The sequence below is a fragment of the Lycorma delicatula genome, chromosome 1 (assembly GCF_047948215.1).
Source record: "Lycorma delicatula isolate Av1 chromosome 1, ASM4794821v1, whole genome shotgun sequence".
Lineage (NCBI taxonomy): Eukaryota > Metazoa > Arthropoda > Insecta > Hemiptera > Fulgoridae > Lycorma > Lycorma delicatula.
Window position 1 is genome coordinate 399,208,949 of NC_134455.1, and position 20,766 is coordinate 399,229,714.

The 20,766-nt window shown below is 32.9% G+C and overlaps 1 protein-coding gene across 3 annotated transcripts in view; it reads left to right on the plus strand.

The window, feature by feature from the left end:
* Nucleotides 1-20,766, plus strand: part of LOC142317407 (peroxisomal targeting signal 1 receptor-like) — an 85,489-nt gene that overhangs the window by 3,925 nt on the left and 60,798 nt on the right. For all 3 annotated transcript variants that reach the window (XM_075353951.1, XM_075353953.1, XM_075353952.1), the window contains exons 2-4: nucleotides 11,556-11,715; nucleotides 14,120-14,368; nucleotides 17,531-17,667. In XM_075353951.1, the coding sequence (XP_075210066.1) occupies nucleotides 11,557-11,715; nucleotides 14,120-14,368; nucleotides 17,531-17,667 (545 nt within the window). In that variant the 5' untranslated portion in view covers nucleotide 11,556. The remainder of the gene's footprint in view (nucleotides 1-11,555; nucleotides 11,716-14,119; nucleotides 14,369-17,530; nucleotides 17,668-20,766) is intronic.

A 20,766-nucleotide genomic window follows, 5' to 3' on the forward strand; every position in this document is an offset into this window, starting at 1 on the left:
GGAGATGGTTTTATCTTTGAGAAGAGATATTTCTGTTTAGCGAAGATTTCATATTTATAAATGTAAGTACAAGGATAAATTAACGTCTTTAAATACCTGTCTATACAAATCATAATTATAGGTGACAAACAATGATCTGACAGCATTTTCATATACTTTTTGAGGGACCCCTCCCCCAACAGATGATTTACTTCAGATAGGAGAATTCATGAGCATAATAGGTATTTAATAATGATGACAAGCTTATCATTTCATTAAGGCTCTGTTGAGAAAACAGTAAGGTTTTTCTTTTGTTACAAATAAAATCAGTTTCATCATCTTAACAGAAGCGCTCATGTAATAAAATACCCATAAATTTTGCTTTATAGGCAAAAAATAACCATTTTTATGGGCAGAAGTATATTATAGTTAGTTACCATTCATGGAAATTCTATTCACGCAATTGCATTGTTACATCTGTTTAAAAATATATGTTAAGCATTAGAAAATTACTATTTTTTTTGTTTCGCTAGGGCAATTTGTTTTACTTTTATGCAGATTTTGTACAGTATATATATGTCATATTTAAGTTTGTTTTGTGCAGATATGAACATATTTTTGAAATGTACATACTGTAAGGACTTAACGCTGTTTATGTAGTACGATATATAAGATAAATTTAAATTATTACATTTTTTTAAATTTGTAATAAAAATAAATTGTGTTAAGCTAAACTAGTTAAAAGTGCTTTTGCTAAACAAGATATTAAATACCGGTTAAGAAAAATCATGCCTATTGTTGTTAAAGAAGAGACTTAGTCTACATTGAAGAAAGTACTAAAATAGGAGAACGGTTACTAGAGGTATTTTTTATAAACATAGAAGATAGAAGAATATGAACTACTTTGTTAGATGGTGTTGACCTTGATAATAAGTAAAGGTTTTAGACTTGACAGAAGGAGATGTGACATTGAAAATGTCAAAACAAATTATATAAACAACTGTCGTTAAGCGACATTTTATAAAATTGTTGAGAAAATCATTGTAGTCATTTCAAGTGAAAAAATCTTTATCAGAAATTCTTAGTAAAGTTGATAGTGTTTTGGAACCGAAGAAAAAGGAAAAGAAAATTTTTAATATATGGTAAACCAAGTTTTTTTTTTTTGTGAAATAATTTAAATATACCTCTGTGGTTTTCGATATAGTACAAAAATTTACATTTCAGTTTTAAAAAAATTGTGTAGTTCCTATTTTAGTCGAATGACCATAAATAACATAGCTTATATTCCAAAAGCAGAACAAATTAAAAAAAAAGAACGGTATAAAAATGTACATTATTTCAAATTTTATTAATTGAAGGAGATAGGGAAGTAGATGATCTTGCAGACATGAGAACCTGATGAAACTGTTTGATCATATTAAGTTTTCAATTGTCTCTGAAAACAATGTGCTAGGAAAAATAATTTTGATATTATATACACTTTTTCATAATTTAGTGGGATCCAGAAGATCCCAGTAAAGAGGCTAAAATTCATTATATTCGGTTTTGTACTTTTATAGGGACTCACAAATAAAAAATATCTATGAATATGAGGTGCGGCTATTAAATAACGAAACTAATGCTGTAAAATATTTTATTTTAAATTTATACATATTTACTTCAATGTATACCCCTCTTCTATCACTACAACGGTCCATGTGAATTTTACATTATTTGAAACAGTGCTGGAGGTCTTCTTCTGTGAGTTCTTTCATGACGGGTGCCGCTTTTCAACATCTAAAATTTGTTCCTTTTAATGCAGATTTGACCTTGGGAACAGATAAAAGTCACATGGTGTGAGGTCAGGTGAGTAAAGGGGTTGGTCTAACACAGGGATGTTATACATGGCTAGAAACGTCTTGTTAGACAATGCAATGTGAGCCGGTGCGTTGTCCTGATGAAGAACCCGTGACTTGTTCTTTCTCAATTAGGGTCCTTTTTTCTTATTTTTTCATGGAGTTGAGCAAGGACCACAAGATAGTAATGTTGATTAATAGTTTAACCTTCAGGAACCCAGTGAAGGTACACACAAGCCCATGAATATTAAAAAACTAATCAACATTGTTTTGAATTTTGATTTACTCATTTGAGCTCTTTTTGGCTCTTTGTGAAGTTGGGGCCTTCCAGTGCATGGATTGGTGCTTAGTTTCTTGATCGTAAGTGAAAAACCAAGATTTATCACCATGCTATCACTCTTTCCAAGACGTTTGGGCCATTTTCAATGGCATTCAAAGAATAAACATTTTCATGAGCTTCTTTGTTGGATTGTGAGAATTTTAGGCTTCATTTCACACGCACTTTTTGCATGTTAAAATTGTTATGTAAAATTTGTCTTACACATTCTTTGTCCAATTCCTACAGTTTCAGCAATCGGATGAATAGTTAACCGACGGTCAGATCGGATCACATTGTCGGCCTCCTTGGCGCAAGTGGTAGTGTCACTTGGCCTTTTATCCAGATGTCCCAAGTTCAAATCCTGGTCAGGCATGGCATTTCACAGACTCTACAAATCATTCGTCTCATCCTCTGAAGCAATATCTAACGGAGAAAAAGAGATTGGATCAGATTACCAATTTTTTCAATATTTTAATCCATTTCTGACACGGAAGGGCGACCTGGGCGGACATCATCTTCAACATCTTCTTGGCCATCTTGGAAACGCTTAAATCATTCAAAAACCCACGCACGTAAATGAACATATAGTTCATTGCCATATACTTTTTTATTGGAGATCATACTTTCATTTTGGAGCTCATTGGAGTTATATTTCTTTTGCGCTTCTGAAAGCTTCTTGCTGACGTACGAGATGACTCGTCGCTCCCAGTTTTCGGCTAGTTGGTAAAGCACGGCTCCCAGCCCTCGCTGGTTGGTGTCGGTTTGCAAGACTGTAGGAAGCTCTGGATCCGGCCGAGATAACTTCAACGTTCTGCTGAAAGCCTGCCTAACTGCTTCGAAGGCTTGCTGTGCGGTGTCTGTCCATTTCCAGTGTTTCCCTCGTAGTAGGTGAGTCAGCGGCTTGGAAATCTCTGAGAATCTTGGGATATATTCTCGCAGCCAGTTACAGGTGTCGAGGAACTTCTGCAGCTCCTTTCTTGACCTAGGAGTCCTGTTCGATGATGGCACGTAGGTTGTTGCTGCTGTGGAACACCCGGCGGGTGTTATTTCATGGCCCAAAAATGGCATTTCTCCAAAGAGCACGTCATGTGGTGAAGTTGTAGGCGTTCAAGAACCAAGTATAGGTGGCGTTAGTGTTCTTCCCAGCTGCTGCTGTAAACAATAATGTCGTTCAGGTAGACCAGGCAGCACTGGCGGACGAGGCCAGTGAGAACGTCCTGCATTAGATGCTTGGATGTGCTAGGTGCATTTTTCAGGCCGAACGGCATGACTCGGAACTGGTAACGGCCGTCATCTGGAACTGAAAAGGCTGTAAAACGTTTGGCTGATTTCTCCAGGGGTATCTGCCAATAGCCACTTTTAAGGTCGATTGTTGAGAAGACGCGGACGCTTCCCAAGTCTTTAATAGTCTCATAGATCAGTGGCAGTGGCGAGTCTTCCGCGATGTTCAGGCGTCGGAAGTCTACACAAAAACGTGGTGAAGAGTCCTTCACAATGACTACTGGAGAGTTGTAGGGTGATGTCGACGGCTCTATCGCCTCTTATCTCAGCATCTCTTCCACTTGTTGTTCTCTTATAGTCCGTTTCTTTTCTTCGCTGTACCGGTACATCGGTAAGCGAAACGGCCGGCTTCCTTCCCGAAGTCGGATCCCATGTTCTGCTGACTGACTTGTTTGCAAGGGAGTGCTGGAAAATACTCCCTGGTGCCGCTTCAACACCGTCTCCAGTCTTGTCTTTACCTCGGGGGTGCTGTACTTTTCACTGCCGACCAGTCCGGTTTTGATGCCGCAGGTTCGGGTCGATCGTGTCAAAAAACTGTTTTGCGGGTTTCCCTACCCAGATGGAGGCAGCCACCACGACTGTTGTCCAACAAGGCCTGTTGCTCCTTCAGCCAGTAGTGTCCCAAGATGATTTCTTCCCGAAGCCCCGGAACTAGCAGAAGGGTTGTGGGAATTTTCGTGTCGCCGCGCTCCGTTTGCACCACTCCCGTGGTACGGCAGGAAGTAGAATTCAATGCCAGATCTATCTTAATGTCTGTGTTTGAATTGGCTTGCCACGGTAACAGCTCAGCTCTTCGTAAGCTGAAGTTGGCCGCAGAATCTATGGCCGCTTTCGTGAGTCATTCTGCTACTTCGACGGTGATTCTAGGGATGTCTGAGCCTAGTTGATTGAGGGCCCCGGTTGGCTCCACAGCCGGGACCCTTACTAGTTTCCCTGCTGCGACTTCCTTATTGGGCAGTCCCTGTGGAAATGACGCTCCAGACAGTAATGAAATCACGGAGCCAAGCTGCTTCTACGTCGAGTTGCCTTGTCATTTCTTCTAGACACGGAAATATCCGGTTGAAGCTCACCTACTCTATCCAGCGAACTTCGCCCAGGACTAACGCGGATTTCGTGAGTACTCTTTAACATTGTAGCTTGGATCTCTTGTTCGTCTGCATCAATGATGATGGCCGGATGCAGCAGGTCGTCAATATCATGGATGGTTGCCGCTCGCAGCGAAAGTCGAATCTGGGGTCTGAGCTGCTTCAGCAATATTGGTAGGAGGGCAGCTTCACTAGCGGGAGCTAGTCGGCGAATGAGTTCCTTTTCTGCAACAGGAAAAGCTACGCCGATTCATTAGCTCCTTGCCTTTGTCCGTAAAGTGAGACCAGAGCTTGGCGGTAGTCTGCGGGCGGTTATATTTTTGCCGAAATCGGTCGATGAACTCGGACCAATCGAGTTGTAGGTCTTTGTATTGCCTGGCCCAGGACAGAGCCTCTCCTTTCAGCTGCCGTTCGGCGTACTCGGCCCATTGCTCAACAGGGCACTCTCTGTTCTTGTAGCTGAGTTTGCTACAAATGTATAACTGTATATGTTAATAATGTCTATTGCCCTGCCATCACCGAACCTTCGGTGTTTGACAGTGAACCTTAATCTTTTTTTTATTTTCAACATGTTTTTACAATTATAGTGACTACAATTACAACAATTTTTACTTCTCATATTTTTACTTCCGTGTATGAAGTAAAAAGGAGGTATTGTGATTGCGAAAAATTTAGTTTTTCAGATTTCAACGGAAATATCTGTTTTGACGTCCCTGAATCTATTTTGACTAGTTTCTGTGTGACATCTGTACGTACCTATGCACATATGTATCTCACATAACTCAAAAACAATTAGCCATAGGATGTTGAAATTTTGGATTTAGGACAATTGTAACATGTCATTGTGCACCTCCCTCTTTGATTGCAATCGACCAGAATTTTGAACCAAAAGTATGCAAAAAAAATCCAAAAAATTTTGGATTTTGGACTTTTTCTTAACTACAGTAATAAGTCCTCATTGAGAGCTTTTCAACGGTAAAGTGGTACCTATTTTCTTTGGTTCTAGAGTTATAGCCAAATGAAATTTTAATTAATAAAATATTTTGATCTTATAAGAATACATCGGTTCAAAACAGACTTCATCTCCCTTTTTTTTTATTTTATTTTTTAAAATATATTGATTCATTATAATCATTAACCTCTAATTGTAAAAATGTTTTACGATAAATAATTATTCAATAATAGAAATTAAAAAAATTGATGTGGGCACCACATGACTCCCTTGTATGTCTATTGAATTTCGTATATACATTTTTTTTAAAATGAAAAGTACATAAAATTTTATTTCATTAATAACTTCTGATATTTTTTCATACTTTTTTTTATGGTTATTACTGAATTATTATTTATCGTAAATATTTTTTTACAAAGAAATGTTAATAAATTATTAATAAATCAATATATTTAAATTACAAAAAAGAAGTTAACAAATAAAAAAATAAGATGAAGTCTAATTCGTACCGATGTGCCCTTCCCCTGATCCAAATATTTCATTAATTAAAATTTTATTTGGCTATAACTCTGGGTATATCTTATGATCTATCGTTGAAAAGCTTTCAATGAGGTTCTATTACTGCAGTTAAGAAAAAGCCCAAAATCCAATTTTTTTTGGATTTTGGCTTTTTTTGGACACTTTAGTTCAGTCAAAAGGGGAGATGCACAACGAGATGTTTACAACAGCCCGAAATCCAAAATTTCTACATACTACAGCAAATTGTTTTTGAGTTATGCGAGATTCATATTTACATACATAAATACATATGTACGTACAGACACCACGCCGAAACTAGTCAAAATAGATTCAGGGATGGTCAAAATGGATATTTTCATTGAAATCTGAGAATTGAAATTTTTCACCATCACAAATACTTACTTTTACTTCGTACAAGAAAGTAAAAATTTGAAAAAATATCAAGTTATTTATGAAATAAAATTTTATGTACTTATTTAAAAAAAGGTATATATGTAATTAATAGGCGTACAATGAAGTCATGTGGTCTCCACATCAGATTTTTTTCTTCTGTTTGCATGTAAATAAAATATGTAATTTCTATTCCAACAATAACAACATCTGTTAGTTTTATTCACATATGAATTTAAGAAAATTGACAAAGGATAATTTCCTCCTTTGATAAAATTTTAATATGAGTCCCAAGAATGTCCTCTAAACTTATATTCATCATCTCGTGGGTTTTCTAGAAGTCATACAAATAATGTCTTAGGTTTATTTAGTATTCTTAAATTGTTAAATTTCTTTGTAACCTTAAAAGCTCAGCTAGCAGACTTTTTGTTGATGTATTTGCATTTTTTTTTTTTTTTTTTATCTTAAATGTATCATGAATACATTTGAATGAATTAAATATAATAGTGAAAAATCAATACCTTGCGACTGCTTTAAACAGTGTCTGTGCAGTGTTTTTGGCATTATTGCATTTATGTATACGTTCAAAGATAACTATTGAATCAAATTTTTAAGTGTTACTTTGTTTGCCGTAGCCATAAATAGTATAACAAACTGCATGTGAAAACCGGTTATATGTTATTTATTTGTAGGTGATTTTTCCTATATACGTAGCTTGTAGAATGTTAGGTACAGATGAGAGGCTGCTTCAAAACATAATAACCTGTTTAGAATTGTGGTGTAAATCTGTTGGAGTCGCGTTTTCTCCTGAAAAAATGAAGTGTGTTTGCTTTTCCTAGTTGAGGGAATATGTTGATCCAACAATTCAATTGTATTTACACGGTGAACCAGTTGAGGTATGCATGCGGGTTAGATTTCTAGGAATGTGGTTAGACCAACAACTAACGCGGGTAACACATTTGAAGGAGCCGAAGGTAAAATGTTTAAAAATGTTAGACATGCTGAGAGGTGTTATCTGATACTCGTTGGGAAGCCGATAGGATGTTGGAATTCTACCTAGCTCTGGTCCATTCCCGCTTAGACTATGGCTGTGTAGCTTATTTGTCGGCGCAGGCCACCACTCTATAGATGCTCGATGCAGTCCATCATTCATTCATCCGTCTTGCCATTAGCGCTTTTTGCTCATGTCCTGTGGTAAGCCTGCTTGTAAGCACTGGTGAGCCATCTCTTTCGATTAGATGAAAGCAAGTTTTATGCTCCTATGTGGCTTGGATTAAAGCGCAACATACCTTTGATGCAGTATTCTCCGATCAACATGTTAATAAATATCAGGAACAGCAGAGGTCTGCTGTTCTGCTTTGTATCAGGACCTTTTCTTAGCTCTAAATATACAAGTATCACCAATCCTTATTGCTGCTTTATGTTATTACTCCCTCCCACCCTTGGCAGCCTTTCCTCATTAATTACTGCTTTGATCTTTGTCAGTATACTAAAAAGAACACAAATCCGGCGAAACAAATTTTATAATATAAGTAGCATGAATCCTGATGTTACAGTCTGTACAGATGGCTTTAAAAATGTTAATTCTATTGGATGTGCTTTTGCGGTAGGCAACAGAATATATACATGTTCAGCCTACACAGCATCTGCAGTATTTTTGTTGCGAACCTTTTTGCTATTAATGAGGCCTTAAATATAATTAGCCCAAAATTTTCAGTGTGTTATTTTGTAAATGACTAGATGTAATAAAACAGTGAGCTTTTGGAGGATCCCCAGCCATATAGGAATTTCAGGCAATGAGCGCACAGATAGTGCGGCAAAAGGGGCTTGTTTTCTACTTAATTTTACCAATTGAGTTGCTTCCAACAATCTTGTCTGTTTCCTGAAAAGGATAGTTCATGATGAGTGGCAAAGTGAATGGGATGCTACCATGAACAATATTGTTTTGGTAACAATACTGTGTCACTGTGGAGCTCCTCATGCAGAAGTAACTGTCAAGAGGAGGTTATTATTTGCTATTTGTGAATAGGACATGCTAGGCTCACTCATGGATATCTAATGATGCACCTGTTTGTGCACGCTGTGACTGCCAACATAAGGTGCGCCGCATCCTTATGGATTGTATCGGATATGGGTCATGGCGTCGCAAGTTTAAGTTGGGGGCTGATATGTGAAGTATGTTGGGGAACATTGCAGTGATATCAGATGTCTTGTGATTTATAACGGCCGTGCATCTTGATTCTAAAATTTAAATTATTCATATAGTCCTCCTCATCTGTGTATACCATTTGGCATATACCAGATGTTAATTTAGTTCTTTGAAGTTTGCTTTATTGATACATTATGGAATCTTTCCATCTATGGAAAGAATCAATTTTATTATCTTAAGATTATTAATGTGATATTTCTTTTTGTGTTTCTCTCTTTTTAGCATACATTACAGGCAATTTCTTTTTAAGATGTATTTTTATGTTGCTGGGTGCTAGTTTTTAATTTATTTTCAGTTGTCAATTTTTAAAATTCGTTTATTTTTTTTTTTGTCTTCAGTCGTTTGACTGGTTTGATGTGCTCTCCAAGATTCCCTATCTAGTGCTAGTCGTTTCATTTCAGTATACCCCCTACATCATACATCCCTAACAATTTGTTTTACATATTCCAAACATTGCTTGCCTGCACAATTTTTTCTTTCTACCTGTCTCTCCAATATTAAAGCGACTATTCCAGGATGCCTTAATATATGGTGTATACGGCTGTCTCTTCTTTTAACTATATTTTTCCAAATGCTTCTTTCTTCACTATTTGCCGCAACACTTCTTCATTTGTCATTTTATCCACCCATCTGATTTTTAACGTTCTCCTATAGCATCAAATTTCAAAAGCTTTTAATCTTATCTTCTCAGGTACTCAGATTGTCCAAGTTGCATTTCCATATAAAGCGATGCTCCAAAGATATACTTTCAAAAATCTTTTCCTGACACTTAAATTAACTTTTGATGTAAACAAATTATATTTCTGACTGAAGGCTTGTTTCGCCTGTGCTATTCGGTATTTTGTATCGCTCCTGCTTCGTCCATCTTTAGTAATTCTACTTGCCAAATAACAAAATTCTTCTACTTCCATAATCTTTTCTCCTCCTATTTTCACATTCAGTGGTCCATCTTTGTTATTTCTGCTACATTTCATTACTTTTGTTTTGTTCTTGTTTATTTTCATGCGGTAGTTCTTGCGTAGGACTTCATCTATGCCGTTCATTGTTCGTTCTAAATCCTTTTTACTCTCAGCTAGAATTACTATATCATTAGCAAATCGTAGCATCTTTATCTTTTCACCTTGCATTGTTACTCTGGATCTAAATTGTTGTTTAACATCATTAACTACTAGTTCTATGTAAAGATTAAAAAGTAACGGGGATATGGAACATCCTTGTCAGACTTCGTTGCTTATTACGGCTTGTTTCTTATGTTCTTCGATTGTTACTGTTGCTGTTTGGTTTCTGTAAAATTTATTTATTTACACCAAATATATCACGTCCAGGAGATGAGAACACGAAAGTGTTTTTGGCCCAGAAAACAAAAAAAAACTGAATTGAATCTTAATAAGATTGTATGTTAAAGGATAAAATTAGCTCTTGAGTTAAACCACAATATTGGAATAAGAAGGCAGTATTTATTTTTAATTTTACAGCGAAAATGGTTCAAATGAAATTATACTTTAATTCAGAAATATTGCTAGATAACAAATTATTGAAAATTACATTAAGAAGCCTAGTTTGTAATTTATTTAGTTAGAAGTGTATCTAAGGTACAATGAATACTTTAAAAGGAAATAATATTAACAAACAAAGAAGGAATGGGGATTCTACAATGTAGTTACATAGAAAGGTTTAGGTGACTGATATATTTGGGTATTATGTAATTGTTTGATAAAATCACTCTTTTTTTTTTGTGAAAAAAGCGCCTTTAAAAAGGTATGTAGAAGTAGTTTTATTTTTAATTTTGGGTAGAACATTGGGGGCATAAGTTAAATTCGGTGGGGATAAACATTTAACCCTATAAAACAAAGTATTCTTGTGAAAAAAATTGAGATTTTGAACCTGATGTTGTTAATAAATACTAATAATAGAAGGTTTCATAGGTAACAGTGGGCTTCATATAAGATTGTATGTAATTTTAAACTGATGAATGTCTAATCTTAGGAGCCATGTGTTGGAATTTTTTACTACTATACTGATAGAACTTTGCAAAAGTATTTTTCTGAGATATTTTTCTAAATAACTGTGTTTGAATGAGCAGTGAGTGTCACACCATTTTATTTTACCTCTATTGTGATTTTCTTCTACTGAACTTCAGAAAAATGACATAAAGATGTTAAAAAAGAAATAAAATATAATAGGATTATTATAGCTGTGAGGTAGAATATTGCTGCTATTTACTGTGATCAAAGTGCACCAAATTTCTTTCAAATTATTCTTTGGATTACAATTGTCATAAATTTCCCAGGAATTTTCATAAAATCCTGGGCAATAATACAGAAGTTTAGGATCGGGTATTTTTATTTCTTCAAGCTATTAATATTTTGCACACTTTTTATGGTGTTCTTAAATTTCTTTTATTTGGTAGTAGTATGTTTGTGTAACATTTTTGTTTTGAATTTTTTATTCTGTCTTTGTTTTTAGTATTTTAGTTGTGAGTTTTAGATTTTTTTTATTTTGTTTTTAGATTTCTACTTTACGGTTTTATTATTTTTTTAAATTTTGTTCTTGCCTCATTAAATTTTATATTTTATTTTAATATTCCATTTTTTTTTCCCGGGCGCGATGTAACATGAAAATATTTTTCATCCAAAAAAAAAATTAACATTTAGACTACGTTTTTTATTTTGTCTTTTTTTTATATTTCTGCTTAAAGTTTTTATTTTGTTTTCATTTTTTATCCTATTATGTTTTGTATTTCTACTTGTTTTTTTTTCTTGGCATTTTTATTTAATTTTTAATTGTGAATTTTTAAAATTTAGTTTTTTATAGGAAATACATCATGTTCGGGCGATGATAATGTCTGTGTGTTTTTTGCTTAACAAAAAAAAACAACAAGAAAAACAATTGTTTGTGATTTGATTTGGCCATATCGATTTTTTAATTAGTATTTATCAGGATTGAGTTACAACAAATAAATAAATAAATATGTTTTTTGTTACAGGATGTCACTTAAGGAACTTGTTGAAGGAGAGTGTGGTGGAACCAATTCTTTGGTGCGTTTAACGTCTCATTTTGTACAAGACAGATCATTAAAGGATGAAGATTACAGACATCCGTTTCATCAGAGTGATCCACTTTCTTCAAGCCCTAATGCCGATCAAGTAATTCACATTTATTTTATAAAATAATTTTTCCTTCATTGTAATGTTATTAAGTTTTACAAATTTACAAGCTACGTTGTTTTAAATAACTGTTGTTTCAACATTGCTAATTATTATTTATACTTTGGAAAAAGTTAGCGCTTGCTTAGCTTGTTTATTTATATCTGTATTAACCTACTAATGTATTGGCAACAAATATACAATCATATTGTCATTAGTTACCACGTGTAGGAAGCTAATGTCACCTTTGTTTTAGGCCATAATCTAGATATTGCGTATAGAGTTGCTTGATTTAGGAAATTCTTTAAATGCCAGTTATATATTGTGAAAATCTTAAAAACTTTGATGTCCTGTTCAGAACAAGAGATTTGGGAAACTGTTGTGATATTTAGTTTCTACATGACAGCACACACTCTCCATCATTACTTTCAGAGAATGCAACCTTTACAAGTTTTTTATTTACTAGCTCTTTTTACATGCATTGTAGCTTTTAGAAAGATTAGTATAGGTAGTGTGAAGTAACAAATTAATGCGTGCCTTCTGTCAAAAAATTGCAGACTAATTTATAAAAAAGTGTTAAAAGTTTAACATTTATATATATGACTCTAAAACAAGTCTAATTGTGATTTTAAATAAAACATTCTATTTTAATTTACAACTGAACATCATTCAGTAAAATTTTTGCTTATTTAAACATGAATCTATTCTAAAGCAGGACCTACTGTAAAAGCAATAACGGACACATTTTTTAAATTCTCAAATAAAAAGGAGTAAGTGAACTATTTGATTAGCGTATAATATGTTTTCAGTTGTACAGTTTTCGTTTCATGTAATGTCATGAAGGATTTATAAATAAACAAAATAATTTTAATAAATGTGTGTTTAAAGTCTATCTTAATAAATATGTTATAGTACTGATATGCACTTAGGATTGAATTCTTTAAGTAAATTGACATTATTTACATCTACTGATATTGACATGATCATTGATATTTGATGTGTGAATTTATTATTTAAAAATACAGGGTTATCATAAAAGAATGGTGCGGTTTCAGTAATTCATAGGAAGATTGAAGGGAAATTTCTAGATGTTATATTGGTATCCCTGAAAGCCTCCAACCCAAAAGTTTGTTCATCAGCAGTTGTAACCACAACGTCAGTTCTTGTATTGTTGATGCGGTGAGTTTAGCGAGTTACTATGTTCTCGGATAAAGACAAAGCAAAGTGTGTTTTATTGATGGCCGAATTAAAATCCGTAATTTTAGTTCAACATGCGTTTCGATGTGAATTCGGAAGCGATCCGCCACACAAAAATAACATAACACGTTGGTTCAAACGATTCAAAGAAACCGGCTTGATTAAGAAACAGAAATCAACCTGCAGACCAAGTGTACCAGACGAAATGGTTGAACTAATTAGACGATCGGCAATTAGAAGTCCTGGGAAGTCCATCCCCCGTCGAAGCGTCGAATTACGTATTCCAAAGTCAATAGTTCACAAAGTTTTTCGTAAAAAACTGAAAATATACGCTTATAAAATCAGGATAGTGCAGGAATTGAAACCTGATGTTGGTGTAAAACGTTACAATTTCGCTGTTGAAATGTTGGACTGAATAAGTCAAAACAAATCATTTTTAGACGAAGCTACATTCCTTGTGAATGGATGGATTAACAGACACAATTCACAAACATGGTGCTCTGAAAACCGACACGCAATTTTTGAGAAAACGCGAATAGCCTAAAGTTAATGTTTGGTGTGGCGTGATAAAAAATCGTGTAATAGGGCCTTTCTTCTTTGCTGAAAAAACAATTAATGGAGTTGCGTATCTTGACATGTTAACCGATTATTGCTTTCCTCAGCCGGATGGACTCGAAAACATTCATCCACTTCATTTCCGACAAGATGGTGCTTCCCCGCACTTCAATGCGTTGGTCACGGACCCATACTTTGGCCTCCAAGGAGTTCAGACCTGACACCTTGCGATTTTTTCTTGTGGGGATACATCAAAAGCGTTGTTTATACACAAAAAAATTTGCGACCTAAACCGCTTAAAAAACAGGATTAATGAAGCAATGACAACTATTAACAAAGAAATGTTAACTAATGTTTGGAGAGAAGTTGAGTATCATTTGGACATTTGTAGAGCGACTTAGGGCGCACATATTGAAATTAATTAATTATGTAAAAAAATGTTTGAGATGACAAATTTGCAAAATAAAAAACATAAACTGTAAGTAATTCTATTTTAATTTAAACCATGTTCAAAACCGCACCATTCTTTTATGATAACCCCCTGTACTTTCTGCATAAGGCAAATGTGTGAAACCGTAATTATTAATTATTTTTTTTTTAAATGAGTTATTTGTTTGTTCATTTATGAATAATAAATATATTTATATCTTAGTTGGTACAACAGTTTTTGGAGGAGACACTTGGACAGTCACCGCAGACTTTCAGGATGGATTCTTTACTTGCTGAAATGAGAGATTTAGAAGGGCGTGCTGGACCGGTTCAGTCACCGCCTGTGGCGCAGTTAGCTGCTGAAGAACATGCCAGTTGGGCAGAAGGACATAGTAATAGAATTTGCAGCAATGAAGATGAAGGGGTTAACAGTTGGGCTGAACAGTATCTAGAATCTGGAAAGAATTTTCAAGTAAGTTTTAAAAAGGATACCTTTTATTTATTTGCTATATTTAATAATAAGAAATATTGCTACTGTTTTCATAAAAGACTGAATGCTTTTATAAAAATAGTACTCAAAAGATTGTAGAGATAACAACAGTCAGTTATTAGTAAATAGTATTAACAGTTGTAAATAGGTCTCCCTTCATAATATTATAATGATTGTTTTAATCAATATAAATATTTATTACATTATATAAATGACACCATCTATATGCTTCTGTATTTTCCTTCTTCTTTAAGGAGAAGTTCAGTCATGAACTTGGCTGATTAAAGCTTTTTAGTTGTAACATGTGGAATTAATATATTCTGTTATAGTGTAATAGCTAAGTACATTAGTTAAAGCTGTTATAATTTTGTAACTGGTATAAAAATGATTATACTGTGTAAAAAATTAAAACCTATTCTTTTTTACATTATTACTTCCTTGTACGAAATAAAGGAAGTATTGTAATTGCGAAAAATTTCAGTTTTCAGATTTCATTGGAAATATTTATTTTTACTTATTTTGATGTGATGTCTGTACATATGTATGTATCTCGCATAACTCAAAAACAATTAACCATAGAATTTTGAAATTTTTGTATTTAGGACTATTGTAACATCTGGTTGTGCACATCCCCTTTTGATTTCAGTCGACTGGGCTAAGAATGTGTATACAAAGGTTTCAATTTTGAAACATGGGTCAGTCCATTTGAAGTGACTGAAGGGTGGTTGCTTCATCAATTCCAAAAAACTGAAACTTGCCTGCTAGTTTCCTGCATGTCTCAGAACATTAAAACTGTTTTTTTTTTTAATCTTTTATTTAAGCAGTTTATCTGTGGCGGCCATTTTTGTTATGGTGCCCACACCTATTTTTATGTGATTGTAAGGGTTTATGGAAAAAATCATAACTAAAAAATTATTAGTCCTGGGAAGGATGAAACAAAAATCTGAACATGAAAAACTGTGAAATTTCACTTTTGGTAAGTTTTTTCAAGAGGCAGGGATGGCATACACAGTTTGAATTATTTTTTTATATGTACGTATATGTTAGTAGTTTTACCATAAATAATATTAATGGAGATATATTTACCCCTAAATTTTTATGAATTTTTGAAAAGTAATTTTTTTTAAAAATTCAAATTTTGGCTTCAAACAACTCTGATGGGGCTGGTGATAAAAATCTCAAATTTGCACAACTTAGTGTTTTTGTAGATGTTTATGGCAAATTAAAAAGTTTCTTGTGTATTGTACTAATAAAAGAGTTATTACCTCTCAAAAATCATGAAACCTGTTAAAAGCGATACCATTTTGACTTGCTAAATAAGTGCTCTAAGGGGATTTCTTGTCTTCTTTGTATGTAACATTTTTTATATATTTTTTATATTTAGCCCCTATGTTGTTTAAGTTGACGTTATTAATATTTATAAAATAATTTTTTTTTAAATTGTTTATGATAGGTCTTAAATTAATGATAACAACATACATAAAAAAATTTTAATATTTTTTTTTAATTGTATGTATTAAAAAAATTATAATAAAAGTTAAATGAATGAGATTGTCACAAACTAATAGCATCAATGCACACCACAATTGTAAAAAAAGGTACAGAACTTAATTTAATTTTTTGACTGGAATACCAGATGTTGGTGATGGGGAGGCAGACGTGCAGTAACAGGAAAATGATCAGAATATAGTAACACAAAAGTGTCTGTACATACAGTTATGTTATAGATCTATTGCTGATTTTAACTTCATCATAAATCCACTATATTTGTATTCAGAATCTCAACTTCTTGCATTTTCATTCTTAAAAAAAAATTATGGTTCATTTAAATATCAGTTTTACAAAATGATCCTTTATAATTGGCTAACATCTGTAGATAGAACAAAAAACAAATTGTAAAAAAACCTTACATGTAGGAATTATTTTTTTAATCATCTCATTTTCAGCACCAAAAAATTTGTTGAAATCAGTAGATAAATTCCAGACAATTTTACCATCGCAGACCTGTTATTCAAGGGTCTTGTTTTAATTTTAAGTAAGAATTATTTTACTCAACCGAAAGCAATCTATTGCAACTAAAAATCCTTATTTTTACCATTAAAGTATGTCTTAAACCTTTTTCTTAACATAAACCTCGTTACATCAAGATTTTTTTAAATCTGTTCTCTGAACTAATCTGGGGAAGTTTGGTAGATGTCATCGTTGGTCTCCGTGCATTTTCTGCTCAAAAAATTCCTTTAATTTCAGGAAAAATGAATAATGAGGGTGAAGATCTGGGCTGTGTAGAGTATGGTCACAAACCTCCCATTGAAACTTCTGCAACTGATATGTTGTTTTTAAGTAATGTGAGGATGCATATTATCTTAATCCAGGACTTATTGATAGTTCTGTGTGGTGTATTATAACATTATTAAGATTTTTCTGTATCTTTTTTTGCTTGCCATTTCTTCTAGATGGTAATCAGTCAGAAGAGTGCTTTTCCAGTCTCAAAGACTGTTGTCATGACTTTCAGGATTGAACATGGTAGAATATCTTCAGTTTAGTAAGAGAATGTGAGTGGTACCATTTAAGAGACTGGTATGAAGTTTCAAGTATGTAATGACACACGTCTCATCTCTCATCAAAATGTGATCCAAGAATTTAACTCTAAAGTATGGTAAAAATACCATAATATAAAACTTTATTTTCTGGTTTTTATCGGTTTAAACAATCTTGGAATCTAGATCACGTAAGTTCTTTTATAGTAAAGATGTTTACTGACAGTTTTGTAAATAGAGTGAAAAACGTTTGGGGAAATCACATGAACCTTATCAATTATACATCTCCTGTTTCATTGAATGTATGTGTGTTAAGAGCAGTTTTTTTTCAATTCTTCAATGATGGTAGATGGATATTCAGACCTTACTTTATCATACATGTTTGTTTTTCCTTCACTGAATAACTGACACATTTCCACACTTGCCTTGTTCATCACATATTTTCCCTAACTTTGAAGAGCATGGAGCGACAAGTTAAGAAATGTCCATGATCGGATTGCATTCCAGAAGGTAACTGTATTGTTAATGTAGGCAAATGACTCATTTTAAAAATTACTATCCCGTCATGAATAATGATTTTAATTTTTTTTAAATTTGACAATTTCAGACACATTCAGAATTTGAGGACCAGTATGCAATTTGGAAGACAGATCCACAAGATATCTCGAATCAAGAAGTTTATGAATTAGGCCTTGGACCTAAGTGGGCTAAAGAGTATTTAGAATCGACGGAGAACCTAGATTTGTAAGTAATATTAATGCTGTTGTAAATTATGAATTACTTTAAAATTATAGTTTAATTATTATTTAATTACTGTAAAATCGGCAGCTTTTATTATACAAAACTTAGCAACTTGAATGAATAATAGAAAAAGTGATGACGACACACTGACATAGACATTAGAACTGAGCTATTGTTCCCAGATACTAGAAAAGCTGATTTAGTTGCTAAGGAGGTTTGCATCTAGCTGCCCTTCCTCATGCGTGCTACTAGTCTGATTTACATGCGTTCTGAAATTTTATTTGAAAAGTGTTTTTGGCAGAAAAGATAATTCCAGAAGTTCATTAGAACTTTGCCGATAAGAGTCCATAGAACTGGACGACACAGCAAAGTCAACAAACTATTTACCATTCTAAACATGACCTAACCTAAAAGTGAAATGAAAATGGAAAAAAAATTTTAAATAAGCATGAAATACATACTTCAGTTCAATTAGATTTGTAATAAAGAATTCTTTCAAAAAGTAACTTGAATTTTGTTAGACAACTTTTTTTTACATATGATGAACAACAGGACTTGAATATGTCACTTTCCTCAAAATGATGGGTTTACAAATCGTGCCGCTAGGTAGCAGTACTTGATAATACTAGGTAGCATATAAAAACTTGATAATTTACTTGAAATAATAAAATTAAAAAAATATATACTGCAGCTTTTAATTGTAAATGTTCTTATATAAACGAAAGTATTGCAAATGAAAGTTTTTTTTAATTCCCATCACTTCAGTGTTAGTTTACAAGAGATTATAGCCATTAATAAAACACAAAAATCACAAACAGTAGGAAAGTGTTGCAAATGTGGTGACAAAGATTTTTAACATAAAACAGAAATGGATTTGAACAGTAAAATTTTTATTCTACAGTTAGAACCTTTTGAAGTAATTAATGGAGAAATAAAAAAAAATCATTTTATAATAATAAAAAGTGTGTCCATAAATACAATAAAAGTCGAGGATTACACATACAAAGTAATAAGTCCAATATTAAATCACGGATCTTCAATTCATGAAGGTCATTATATTAGTTTTATTATGAAAGAAAGATATGGTATGAAGTGAATTAAATGACTATCAACTAAAGAATGGCCGAGAAATTAAAAAATTGTGTATTTGTTTGTTCTAGAAAGGCAATAAATTTTAATTATAAATCCATAAGATAACAATCAATAATTCATAATATAAATAAAAGAATAATCTAACAAGACGCAGTGATATCCAAAAAGATTACAATGAAGTTGTAAACTGTACAGTAAGAGTCTTGCAGATATCATTTCTTCCGCTCAAAAAACAAAAATTTTTGTAATATAAATAAAACTGTTTTTCACAAAATGATATTGATATCAAAAAAGGTAAAATACTACATTTCTGTATCAAAATCTGTTATTAATTTAGAATTTTGTTTAAAATATACATGTTAAAATAAAACTCTTATCAGCTTGATTTCATTTATTAAACAACAAATAATTATAAAAATTGTATTATTTCTGTAAATGTGATATGTATTACAAGTAAATGAAGTAGGGCCGGTAAAAGTTTTGTAACAAATTTTTCTATTTTTTGCCATTATATGGAACACATTATTATTATTATTATTATTATTATTATTATTATTATTATTATTATTATTATTATTGTATATCTAGTGCCTACATATATTTAACATCATGTATTTTTTTTTAAACAGAATTCTAAATTGATAATAGATTTTTATAACAGAAATGTAGTGTCTTACCTTTTTTGTTATCAGTATCATTTTGTTAAAAACACTTATTTATATTACAGAAATTTTTGTTTTTTTGAGCGGAAGAAATGATATTTGCAAGACTCTTACTGTACGGTTTATAATTTCATTGTAATTTATTTGGATATTGTTTATAAGTTATATTAATCTAAAGGTAGTGTATTGGTACACATTTGCAGTTTGGACACACCAGATTAATGATTGGATTCCTCAATATCTATTTTTACTTCAGTTCAGCCCGTTGGATTAACTGCTGCATAATAGTTTGTCACCTTCTCTTAGATGTATGTGTTCAGTTGTATCTTGCTGACATGTACAGCATTGCTGAAATTTTAGATGATGTTGCTTTGAGATTTACAAATTCAAAACTTTAAATTTTTAGATGTGATCTAAATTTTAATTAACGATTAATTTCTTTTATTGGAGCAATTTACACTCGCACTTCAGTTATTTTATATATGTACAGGTGTTCAACTAAAAATTGGCCCCGTCACTGAGTAATTTATACTGATGCATATATGAATGTGATACGGGTAAAATATCCTGATGGAGCTGGAGTGGGGTGGACTGTTTATTGTGTGCATATTTGAGTATTACCAGTCTGTATGGAGCATTGACTCTTGAACAAGGTTACGTACATTATATGTCGATTGTTAAATTGCAGTTTATTAAAGAACATGTATTCATGATGGAGATTTATTTAGAGATGAAATCTCATGCGGTGTTTCGGCGATAGTTCAGGGAAAAACATGAAAAGGAAGCACCAGTGAAACATTTTATTCAAAGTTAGTTAAAAAATTTTGTGAAACTGGTTCGGTTTAGACCAGAAACGTGCCCAACACAGATCAGTTTTAACGATGCAGGTTTTACAGGACGGTAAAATGGCAGTTACAAGATCTCGTCATAAATATTTGCAGAAACTAAACCGGGAAAAAATCATTTCACTAGATTCAGACAATACTGTAGCGAGGAGAATGCTGAAATTATATTTTTATTGAATGCAGGTTTTCTATGAGCTAATTAATGGCTGATTATGCTAAAGGTTTTCACTGCTGTCATGGTTCATTAGAGGCAATATTGACATTTTAGATCAAGTGTTTTTTATAGATAAAGCGTGGTTTCATCTGGGTGGGTATATTAAAACAGTCAGAACTGTCAGACGTGGGGTACTGAAAGTGCACACATTTTCTTTGAATCTTCCGTACATCCATAAAAAAATAGATGTATTATCTGCAGTTTCAAGGCAGCAAATAATAGAACCTTGATTTTTGAAAAAACGATAGATGCTGCCATCAACCAAGAAATTTTCCAACAATTCACAGCC